This window comes from Fundulus heteroclitus, chromosome 11 (genome assembly GCF_011125445.2).
Source record: "Fundulus heteroclitus isolate FHET01 chromosome 11, MU-UCD_Fhet_4.1, whole genome shotgun sequence".
Classification (NCBI taxonomy): domain Eukaryota; kingdom Metazoa; phylum Chordata; class Actinopteri; order Cyprinodontiformes; family Fundulidae; genus Fundulus; species Fundulus heteroclitus.
The window spans coordinates 29,661,182-29,673,906 of record NC_046371.1 but is presented as its reverse complement, the minus strand read 5'-3'; the positions used below and the strand labels follow the sequence as shown (position 1 = coordinate 29,673,906).

General features: G+C 42.2%; 1 protein-coding gene across 1 annotated transcript; it reads right to left on the bottom strand.

Moving 5' to 3' along the window:
- Positions 1 to 5,072: 5,072 nt before the first annotated feature.
- LOC105927796 (protocadherin-10) lies at positions 5,073 to 12,058 on the bottom strand. Its single transcript, XM_012864739.3, has 4 exons — positions 9,123 to 12,058; positions 6,155 to 6,216; positions 5,962 to 6,068; positions 5,073 to 5,621 (listed from the first exon to the last, which is right to left on the bottom strand). The coding sequence occupies exons 1-4, from the start codon at positions 11,661 to 11,663 to the stop codon at positions 5,353 to 5,355; spliced, it is 2,979 nt and encodes a 992-aa protein (XP_012720193.2). The 5' UTR covers positions 11,664 to 12,058; the 3' UTR covers positions 5,073 to 5,352.
- Positions 12,059 to 12,725: the final 667 nt, after the last annotated feature.

The window sequence follows — 12,725 nt, the reverse complement described above, 5'->3', positions numbered from 1 at the left end:
TACCAACACTTTGATCAGTCAATTACATTCGGATTTGTAAAAAGGGTGTGCTGTCTTGACTAGCAGGACACTAGTCCTCATAACCCAGCCTATTCCAGCTGGCCTACTAATGGTTACAGTACAAGACATCCCAGAACACGGAAAATGTCACCTTGGAGATAAAAACTAATTATTATTAACCGTCTCCATTCACAAGACAATTAAACCACAAAGAAGGTTGGACTGCTAAAAGAGTTTGTGCAATATATGCTGGTTTTCAGAACCAGATTTGTCAGCCATTTTCCAGTTAGCTGTTAGAAAAGGATGAACTCGGCTTTAAAACTCAGCTACATTTATGCTCAGGAGCTTTGGGTGATATAAAAAACATGTGGAAGGAAGTGTTATAATGGCAGCTTTGGGTGGATTGTAAACATATTTGTCCAAATTGATAAACAGGACTCAGTTTCAACCCGGCTTCTTTGATAAAATGGATTTTGTTGCAATTTCTACATCAGTGGCAGTACAAAGGTGCGTAGTAACTCTCATTGATTTAAGTTCCCAATCCAAAAGCTTAACTTGATATGGTTTCCATGTTGCCTCTTCAATCCACAACTCCTCACTTGGTCTGGTCTGCAGTGATAACGGAATAGTGTGCTTGTGTGATATTTGCTCAAATTTCTACACATTTTCTGCTATACCCAAGCCTTTTTTCCTGTGTGCGCATACATACGGCTGTGTGCCAGTGCCTGTGTCGATGGAAGCATGTTATTAGTGTGGCTAGCAGCGCATGCACACACATGCCCGTGTGGATATGTGCGCAGAACAAGGGGTGAAGGTTGTCTGACATTAAAGCGTGAAGGGCCGCGCAAATAGAAGAGGGAGAAGGATATTCCCAAAGGGTCTGTGAGCTGCCCGAGAGAGAGAGAGAGAGAGAGAGAGAGAGAGAGAGAGAGAGAGAGAGAGAGAGAGAGAGAGAGAGAGAGAGAGAGAGAGAGAGAGAGAGAGAGAGAGAGAGAGAGAGAGAAACCACAGACATATGGTGCCAGTGCACAGTGCAGACCACATGCAGGCTGGGTCCATGATCCAAACAAGGTAGCCAAGTACACAGACCCTGTGTGGATTTCCCAACCAAGGACCACAGCCTCTAACCACCAACAAAACTCCCACAGGCTGTACCACACAGAGTAAATCGGCAGGGAGACCCTTGCACTGTCAATGCGGCTTCCCCATCCAACACCCGCCCCTGGTTCCACTGAGGCTCAGTCCCAAACTGGACCACCTCCTACACACATTTTATTTTAATTTTGTTTTTTTGTCAGTCTTCCTTGGGTCTTCTCACATGCCTGGTGATATATAATATTCATGTGGTAGTGTAAAACAAAACAAAAACAACAGCAATTTTCAAACAGGTATTTATTAAAGATTCATACTGATGATCTGTACATCAATCACAGGGAATAAAAAATAATCCCCCTGACAACATAAATATAAGATCATTTAGTCATATGCACATCATACGTAAACGACAAGTCAGAATATAGTATCACTGTGATGGTACACGTTGGATGATGCATGCCTGGAGTCAAACTGACTCCAGGCATCGAAAATCCAGCCTTCGCAGAGATTTGCTGTTTAGAAAAACAAGTGTCTGGTATACATGATGAAAACACGTGAAATGAACCAGTAGATTAAAACGTTGTGAAACTATTTCTAGCTTTGTATTATTTCCTGCATTGATACCTTCCAAAAGATTAAGATATTGACATTTATTTTACTGTAAAGTCACAATAATTTGCAGGAAAGCTGTAATAAAATGGATTGGAAAAAATATAGGTATTTATATTTGGTTCTAGTGAGTAAATTACAATGTTATCAGTTATTTACAAAGGAATATAGTGCATTTCTTTACATTAATACTTTATCTGAGCAAATACAGGGTGTATTATGCTTTGCAAGCTGGTTTACAAAAGATACAGCAATTCAAACCCCTACCCTACTCCACTCCATCTGAAGAACTATGTCAAAAGCATGAAACTGAAATAAAAATGTGTTGCTGCTCTCTATCAGGTAGCTTTGTGAGGTTTCTTACATCTGTTGCCGCCCTGCTCATTGAGCATGGTAGTGAAATAAACCTGTTTTTTTTTTTTAACCATTTCTGTGTTAATGTGGCTATTTGTTTCAAATCATTTCAGTACAGTAGTGTATTCGGTTCACTGCAAGGGTCAATCAAATTTTGACTGAAAATCTCCAGGTATTTAAAGGATTCCATGCAAGGTTTCAAGGGCCCATGGAAGATTAATAGGCCACAGTTCTTCCACCATGCTTAAAGCAGCACTGTGTAGCTTTTAGCCACTAGGGGTGCAAGACCTGTAATTTCCAGGTTTAGCTCCCCTGAAGGCCACTGGCAACACTGCACTGTGGCAAAATGAAACAGTCTCACTATGTGTTGTGGAATTTGATAGCAGACCACTTTGGACCAGCAGATTGAGAAGTCATGGCGTTACTTATAAAGACAAGGCAACATCCACCCCTCTAGATTATCTTCAGAATCTCCCATTGAAACAAGGAGAGGGAGATGATGAGACAAAACCAGGGGCAGAGGGAGGGAGGAGAAGCTCCACAAGCCTTAGGCCTTGCTGCGGCAAGAGTTCTGATGAAAATCAACAAGAGGGATCATATTTCTCCAATTTTAGCTTCCCTTCATTGGCTTCCTGTTAAATCAAGAATAGAATTTAAAATTCTTCTTCTAACGTATAAAGCCCTTAATAATCAAGCTCCATCATATATCAGAGCTTTGTTTACCCCGTATGTTCCTAACAGAGCACTTCGATCTCAGACTGCAGGTCTGCTGCTGGTTCCTAGAGTCTCTAAAAGTAGAATGGGAGGCAGATCCTTTAGCTATCAGGCTCCTCTCCTGTGGAACCAACTCCCAGTTTTGGTCCGTGAGGCAGACACCCTATCTATTTTTAAGACTAATGTTAAAACTTTCCTTTTTGACAAAGCTTATAGTTAGAGTGGCTCATACCCTGAGCTATCTCTATAGTTGTGCTGTGATAGGCCTAGGCTGCTGGAGGACATCAGGGTCTAATTTTCTCACTCTACTGATTTCTACTGTTCTCCAGTTTTGCATTGTATTACATTGAAATGACTGTCGTCATTTCAGCTTTTAACTTTTTGCTCTCTCTCTTTTTCTTCATAGTAGGTACACCTGGTCTGGCGTTCTGTTAACTGTGACATCATCCAGAGAAGACGGCTCACCCGCTACTACCATCTAATGTAGAACAGATTACTAGATCAATGTGTGCTTCTGTGCTTGTTTGTCTGTCTTGTTGTGTCTCTGCTCTGTCTTCTGTAACCCCAGTCGGTCGAGGCAGATGACCGTTCATACTGAGCCCGGTTCTGCCGGAGGTTTTTCCTTCCCGTTAATGGGTGGTTTTTCTTCCCACTGTCGCTTCATGCTTGCTCAGTATGAGGGATTGCAGCAAAGCCATGTACAATGCAGACGACTCTCCCTGTGGCTCTACGGTTCCCCAGGAGTGACTGCTGCTTGTCGGGACTTTGATGCAATCAACTGGTTTCCTTATATAGGACATTTTTGACCAATCTGTATAATCTGACCCAATCTGTATAATATGATTGAACTTGACTTTGTAAAGTGCCTTGAGATGACATGTTTCATGATTTGGCGCTATATAAATAAAATTGAATTGAATTGAATTGAATTGAATTGAGAGAAAGACAGAGCAGACAACAGGCTCAATCATCTGGTTATGAAAGGCTGCAGGATCTTCAACAGAGAAGAAGAGCTGACATGCAGGCTTGTCAACTAGTGGCGTCTCTGGCATGATTACTTAAGTGGGGAACAAGAACTCAACACCTATTAGCAGCAACAATTTTTTTGTGATGCATACAACCTGACTTTGATCAATTTTAAATGAAACAGATAAGTTAGCATGAACCAACACACTAGAAATGCCATTTTATAGAAGCTAAATGTAATTTAATTTTTAATACATAAAATTACTAATAAAGGCTCAATCGTAATGTTCAGTTATTTAACAGAAAAGATTCACATGGATCCTTCAATGAGCTAGCAAGGACAACCAACAATAGATGGTCGTACGCTATCTAGCAGAACATAAATGTAACGTGTGCAAGTCCAGTATTTTCATAGGACGATCCGAGCTTGGGGCCAGAGGATTTGTGCCCCATGGCTGTCTAGTGAGAGTGGGACGGCCCCAATATCAAGGCGCTTCAAGAGGATTTAGCCTACTGAGCTTGTCAGTATTTTGGCAGACTTAGATATTGAGACACAAATGTTTATGACAGTATATTATTGGTAAGGGAATCTGTCTTTCTCACAATCCTACTCTATAAAGAACGATCCTGTCCCACTGATTATTGTGAACATAGAGCTCCACAGCGATATGTGGTGGGGCCCTGCCCCACTGGCCCCAAATGCAGAGACGCCACAGTTGTGAACTACGTTGATTGTATTTTGTAATAATAACCATGGCCATGACAAACTTTGATTTGATGATGAGAAAGTAGAAGCATAGCTCTCATATTTAAGAGGAGCTCAGACTGCCGGAAAGTGGTGCGTTAGGTCACATGACCCATTCATAACCGAATCCGACCTTCTAAAGTTACATAGTCTTGATCCTGGCCTGTGTGCTTTATATTGACCTGAAGAATCATTTAATATATCTCAAATTAAGCTAATATATAGATCAAAACTTACACCTTACCCTTATTTTACAATTTTTGTTTTAGAGAACAAAGTGTTTTTTTCTCACATGCATCATAAACAATCAGCTAGCATGTAGATAGCATCTAGTGGTTGTTATGGAGACATATTGACCCCAAGATGCCACTTTCTGCTTCCGTTCCCTAAAAGTGAGCTTTGAAAATTGTCTCTTCCTATTTTCCTCACTGTTTGTAGTCAAGCGCATTTTTATTGTACTCATTTCCTGACTTCAAATCCCACATCAATAGTAAGTCATGAATCAGAAAGTATATATTTCCTAGACACTCTGATCAACGTAAAAACAAAAAAAACTGCCTTCTTTAGTTAACCCTATTTCACACATATCTGAGGGCTCTATGGTTTTATTGAAAACAATTCAGCAAGAAAAGGTAAAGTATTCAAACTAGAGGTTGAATATTTCTTATTTTTTTAGTATGATATTATGCTTCTGCAAATTTATAGCGAAGATTTTCATACATCCATACATATACAGGTGTGTGTGGGTTCTGTTATTGAACATTTAAACCACATTGGGGCAGTTTAGGGTAACAGTGAGGTCGCCAACGAATGTTTCCTTTTGTTTCCAAGATGTAACCAAAATATCACTGTTAAAAGCGTCCAGCATCTCATTTGAAAAAAGAATTGCTTATGATGCCATCATCTGTGTCAAAAGCTTGTCCATAGCTAGAGATGAATTTCTTCTTGCCAAAGGTGGAGAAGGTGTTGTAAACATCCAGGTCCCCTCTGGGCGTCAGCTTCAGGGTGCTGTAGCCAGACGTGGTGCCGGGAATGTAGACGTTGTGCTGATAATCTGCTGCCTCGGAATGAGGCTGGGTGAGCTTTGGAGTCCATGAGAAGTTAGGAGACGCTCCCTCTTGAAGAGATCTCCTGCAGTCTGCATAAAATGTGCATGAATTAGTCTATATATCAGGGCTTAATTTGTGAAGTGAGCTCATATGTAAATGCACTTCACTTGATCTGGACACAGTGGCTTTTAAACGCATCGTCTTAATTCAGCTTTTTAGCAAATAATACTCCTCGAGGGGACTTTAATAATTCTCATACTGAAGCAGTAAAATCCCCCCCTACTTTTGGGATTTGGCATTATCTGCTTTATGGTTTATCATTTCATGTCTTTGACAAAATCCCCCTGGAACAGACACAGGGAAAGCCTCACGCTTAATCTACTTAGAACCCTTTCCCTGTACACAATATTACTCTTGAATCGCACCTACCGTTCATTTGGTTCCCCCAGGTCCAGTACTGTGGTGCCACAGAGAAACTGTCAGTGTCACACTTTGCCTGTCGCGATAGGGTGCCCTCCATATTAGCTGAGCTGTATCTAAAAAAATAATAAAAATGACTTATTAACCAACGGTCTGCATGCACCCTGTTCCAGACTGCGACTGGTCGTCTGAATGAACTCACCTTTTGTAAGCTGAGTTACGCTGGTTCTTGGTCCACGTCAAGTTCTTGTGTGAATACTTGAGCTGCTCAGACAAAAAAAAAAAACACTTTGTAAATCGCCAAAAAGCAATTAACAAATAAAGAGCACAAAGAGAAAGAAAAGGGAAATTATAATAAATCAATTATTTAATGAATCAATCAGCTACTTAATTAACAAATAAGGACATTATCGTGATAGAAATTAATGTATAAATGAATCGTTCTTCAACCCCTATTGTCTTTGCATTTCTCCTTTTTAATGTTTATTCTGATTGCTGATGTGTTGTTTCTACATCAAATTGATGTTATAATTTCCTTACTTCTGGTACCTGTTTAAAATAATGCTGTTAGATCTTTTGACCAAAACTACACACATTACTGTCTATCTTTAAAACACTTGAGGCCTGGGCCATGGTGTGCAAGGATATTATTGCTATTGAAACAAAAACCACAACTGAGAAGATTGCATACAGTTTCCATGTCTATGTAAAGTTGATTAGAGTTTTGGATAACTTTTAATTAGTGATCAATAACGTTCTGTTTCTCCAGAGTAGAAATGAAACGGAGACCCATTTGTCTCAGATACTGATTAAGACATGAGAACGTAGCATGCAAGTAAGGCAGATGTACAATAGGAAATGGATCAAGAAAATAGCTGTTCACCTAAACTTAAACATATCTGAAGTCAGATCAATAAAAAGTGGAATTGTCACAAATAGGGAACCTTTTTTATCTTGCCTACGTTAACAGTGGCAATGGAGGTATATGTTTTCAAAAATTCACCAACAGAGAACCGTGTCAAAAAAGTAGCATCTTGGATGTTCTATAACAATCACAATCAATAATGAAAAAGGCCAACCAGTTATTTCTAAGTAATGCCTGAAGAAAATTTTTTCTGTCCCCATACTACAACTGTAAATGTGCAGTTTTTCTAAACTCTACTGACTCAAACTGGAACTCTGTGCTCTGGTCAGATGAGACTAAGATTGAGCATTTCAGCAACAAACACTCCGCGTAGGTTGGTTGTGAAACAATGGGTGAATCTGTGGGAACAGTCCCCTAAGCTCAAAGCTAAGTACATGTAGTAGATTTGCAGTGCTATGGGACTTTATCTCTTTAAAGATCAAAATGTTTCTGGCAATATTTTGCCTACTTCCAAGGTACATGGAGATGGAAGAGGATCTGCTGAGGTAAAGATTCCAGAAATACTTGCAACACTAAGGAAGAACTTTATCAGCAGACCAACACATTTTGGCCTGTGGCCTTCATCAGGTTAATTCTGACTTGCATTCCGTTAAAATATATGTCCTGACAAATTTGCTAGACTTTGACTCTTAGACAAACCGAGACATTTTAAAATAAAAATCTGGTAATTTGGTCTTTCAAGGGGATAAATTATACAAAGCATACAGTATGTCCAACACAACAAATAAATTGATCATCCTGCGCAAAATCAACTTTATTTCGTTACCATCTCAAACCCCTGACCTGAATCGTGTAGAGGTTTGACTAGACCATTCCAACACATTAGCATACTTTAAAGGAGTCATCACCTGGAAATCCGACTTTTTCATGTTAAAACTTGTGTGTTGGTGTTGGGCATCAGTTAAAACATTCCAGAATAACAGGGGTGTGAAAGTGACTTGTTTTTTTTTTTGTGCGGGCTCTTTTGTAAAAACCAGAAAACCCCAGAAGAGTGTGCTCTCCACATAGCGAGATTTTGGTGCTCCTCCTAGATTTACGTCACTAGTGGAAGGATGCTGACGTAAGCCACGCCGGTTTCTCATCAACTGCCTGAAACGAGTTGTATTAAAAGTAAAGATGTCCAAACGTTGCGCTCATATCAACTGCTCCGTTGTTGATCGCCAGAAAAAAACATGCAAATGTTTGCCTGCATCTGTAACCCAAACTACCAGAAAGCAGCGGATTAAGTTCATCTTTGATAACGATGTTCCGATGACTCTCCCTGCAACTCTTTATGTATGCAATTCCCATTGTGCACCTAAATGATTTGTTAACTTCGGACAATACCAGGCGAAGATGGCATCAAGCCTGCGTTTGGAGAAAGAAGCGATTCGTCCAATCAGGGACTCAGTGCAGTTAGTAAGTGTTGTTTCTTGTGTAACTTTTTACCAATTACGTAAGAGACCGGGAAATGATGGTAAACAAACTATGGGAAACTGCTAATGTTGCTAACGTGACATCCCCATACAAGATACACATTTCTAGCATTTGTGTTTTAAAATCTTCTCATTTCATTGCTTTGCTATGTGGATGTTTGTAAATTGCTCCACATGTTTGGGTGTGCCTGAGCAAAGGAACACTATCACAGAGTGTTAATATCACGGTGCTAACCAGTAAAATCTCTAAGGGATCACATGAACGCGCATACAAGCAAGTCAAAGTCTAGCGTGAAATAAAAGTGGTATGAAAAAGAGTCAGAACAAGCTGTATTTAAAATATTTTTTCTCTTTAAAATGAGTACAATATATGCTGGAAGGTGAACCTCCACCCCACACTAAAGCAGCCTTGGAAAGCTTTTCTTCCAAGATTAGCCTGCATTTAGAATAATCCACCTTCATATTGCCTTTGAACAACTTATATGTGTATGCTGAAGAAAAACATCCAAAAACTGTGTGCTGCCACCATTGTGTTTCACTGCAGATATGTAATGTTCCTGGTTAGTTTTCTGCATCAAGTTTCTAGGTTAAATATATATATATATATATATATATATATATATATATTTATATTTCATACTTATTATAATACTATATAATATAATATTATATAGTATTATAATATTATAATACTTATATTACATTACTCAGTTTGGGTCTGCCACATAAAATTCTATTAAAATACCAAACAGTTGGTGGTTGTGGGACTAGAATATCTTTCACAAGGCCCTGTATATTGACTAACCATGTTTTTTTTGTGGGATATTTACCTCATTCGGGGTTGCTGCTCTGTTGTTGGACAGCTCGTTGCGCTCCAGCGTGCTCCAGCCTGAGGTCAGGTAATCCGTACTCTTGGCGTTGTTCTGTTGAACCGACAGAACTGGACTGCACGGCTTGAGGAACATGAAGTCGCTTTTGGATGATTCTGGGGTCAGACACATTTTGTAGCAGTACACCTGTGGGTGCGCACCGCTGCTGCTCGCCTCCGTGCAGCCTGGTGCGCCTGCGGCGGACATGCGGACGTTGAGGTTGGACTTTTTGAAAACCTCCGTGGTGGTCGTGGTGGCGTTAGAGGAGGAGAGCTGTGAAGGAGAGCAACAGCCGCAGCAGCTGCTGCTGATGGAGGGCACGCTGGATGTCTTGCTGGGCACTCTGCCCTTCAGTCTCCTCGCTGCAACGAGGACGATGATGGCCAGCAGGAACGTGAAGGAGACTGCACCCAAAGCCATGATTAAGTAGAGGGTGAAGCTGGAGCTGTGATGCGGGCTCTGTGACAGGTCACCCAAATCAGGCTGTAAAGCTGGCAGGCTGTCAACTACTGACAAAATGATGGAAACTGTGGCCGAGAGCGGCGGCTGACCATTGTCCTTCACCAGAATGACCAGCCGGTGCCTGGTGGGCTCTTTCTCCTCTATCTGCCGCATCGTCCTGATCTCGCCTGTGTACAGAGCCACGCTGAACAAGCTGGAGTCTGTTGCTTGGAGCATCTGATAAAACAGACGCGAGTTCTGACCCGCGTCGGCGTCTATCGCGTGGATTTTAGCCACCAGGTAACCCGCGTCCACCGATCTGGGCACGTTTTCGCTCGAGGCTGTGCCGTTCTGCATAACGGGGGACACGATCAGGGGCGCGTTGTCGTTTTGATCCAAGATAAAGACGCTCACTGAGACGTTGCTACTCAGAGGGGGGAATCCCGCGTCCTGAGCCTGGACCGTGACCTGAAAGTTTTTAAGTTGCTCGTGATCGAAGGAGCGCAGTGCGTAAATGTTCCCGCTGTCCGAGTTAATGGACACGTATGTGGATATAGGCATCCCCTGTATGTCTCCTTCTAGTATAGAATAAGATAAATACGCATTCTGACCGGAATCTGGGTCTGTTGCAGTCACGGAACAGATGGACGCCCCTGGCGCGTTGTTCTCAGTAAGATACACAGTATAAGAGGGCTGTCTGAATTGAGGCGCGTTATCATTCATATCAGACACCTGAACAAGGATCGTCTTCCTTGTAAATAAAGGAGGAGAACCCATGTCTCTGGCAGTGACGGTAATGTTATAATCTGCCACCGCCTCTCTGTCCAGAAAGTCTGAGGTCACCAAGGTGTAGTAGTTCTTGAAAGAGGAGTGCAGCTGGAACGGGATGTGATGCGGGATCTCGCAGTCCACGTTCCCATTTTCACCCGAGTCTTTATCCATCACACTGATGACGGCTATCACCGTCCCAGGCGGCGCGTCCTCCTGCACAGGTGTGGACACTGACGTCAAGATCACCTCTGGCAGGTTGTCGTTCTTGTCCAGGACGTTCACAAGCACTTTACAGTGGACCGCCACGGCGGAGGGACCTTTGTCTTTCGCCTGCACGTAAATTTCATGCATCCTTGCTTTCTCGTAGTCGATCACACCTTTCACTTTTATTTCTCCCGTGCGTGGGTCCACGCTGAAAAGCTGGCGAGCCTTTAACGGCGCGTGGCCGCTGAAGGAGTAAGAGATGTCTGCGTTCGGACCCTCGTCTTGGTCCGAGGCGTTGAGTTTTATTATGACCGTACCTTTGGGTGCGTTTTCCGCCAGCCTCACTCTGTAGAACGACTGGTCGAACACCGGCGCGTTGTCGTTCGCGTCCAAAACCGTGATGTAGATTTGCGCAGTGCCCGACCTCTCCGGCGCGCCTCCGTCCACGGCTGTCAGCACCATCTGATGGGCGCTCTGCTGCTCCCTGTCTAGCGGCGTTTGCAGGACCAGTTCTGCGAATTTGCTCCCGTCGCTGCGCGTCTGAATGTCCAACTGGAAGTGTTCGTTTACGCTCAGCAAGTAAGAGCGCAGCGAGTTGGATCCTACGTCCAGGTCCTGCGCGCTCTCCAGAGGGAAACGCGATCCAGGCGCAGCAGATTCAGATATGTCCAGGTTGATCTCGGTCCAGGGGAAGCTGGGGGAGTTATCATTCACGTCCAGAATTTCGATCTCTACCCTATACAGCTCCAGAGGGTTTTCTATCACAACTTGCAGGTGGAAGGAGCAGGACAAACTCTGTTCGCACAGTTCTTCTCGATCGATTCTCTCGTTGACAAACAGGACGCCGTTTTCCAAATTGACCTCCACATATTGCTTCTTGGAGCCGGACACTATCCGGAATCTGCGCATGGATAGCTTGTCCAGATCCAAGCCCAGGTCCTCCGCGATGTTGCCCACGAAAGCCCCATGTTCCAGCTCCTCTGGGATGGAGTAGCGGATCTGCCCCCGCGCTTTGCCAAGGAAAAAAGTGAGCAGCGCAAAATGGCACAGAGACCATTTCAAGCACAGTTCGCTCTTCTTCCCCATTTGTGATCTATAGCAAAAGAGATCCACCAGGATAAAGTTAAAAGTGTGCAGAAGTTTACATGAGTGGGATTGGAGCTGCGCCCTTATGTCTGACAGAAAATGGGAAAGCAGAGAGTTGCGCAGGGGCAGTGAGCCTGTCTCCTCCGTGTGACTGCGTGCGCGCGCGTTTATTATTGGCCCCACTGTTTCAATACGTGGGGGGGAAAAACGACATCTGCTCGGATAATCTCTGCTGCCTACTAGCCCGATCAAATTCGTGTCACGGTCTTTGGGCTTTGACCGCAGGTCAAAAGTGCTGCATTCAGTTTCTTATCGGAATATTTCCACATGTCTTCTCAACACCGATATTCCCGCAGTATATTAAAACTTACCCACAAACGCGTTCTGAAGTTCCAGCTGTATGTTAGATGTTGCAAGGCAAACCGGTTGAAGTTTTAATATACCTACAGCGCAGAACTTGGAAAAAACAAAAAAAAAAAAAAAAAAAAAAACGAAATCAGTGCTTCACAGAAAAATATACGAAGTTTAACACATTTTGTGACATAACCTCCACAAACTTCACATTATCTTATTAAGATTTTGTGTTATAGACAAACAAAGTAGTGCAAACTTGCCGCAGGTGAAAAGAAAAAGATACATGGCTTTGGAATTATTTTAGAAATATAAAACTACAAAGTGTGGCGTGTATTTGAGTTCAGCCTTTTAGGGTATGTTTTTACAATGTATAACACTATACAACTTTATTTATAAAGCACAAATGCAAATACTCTTGCCAGATCTAGCAAGCAGAATTACAATTAACTACAGCCAATTAATAAAACATTAGAATAATAAGAATATATAATAAAAAAATAAATAGAAAAAAACTTCCCAAACTGAGTTAAAAGCGATCGAGAAATGTGTTTTAAGAGAAGATTTAAAAACAGCAGGTGAGTAATCTAATATTGTTGCTGGCTCACATCCAGGTTTGTTGCTGTCTGAGTCAAATAGTCTGATACCCTGACCCAGATTAGCATGGACTTTAAAAAACTCTCTTTAAACAACAATACCTCAGTCTCTTTT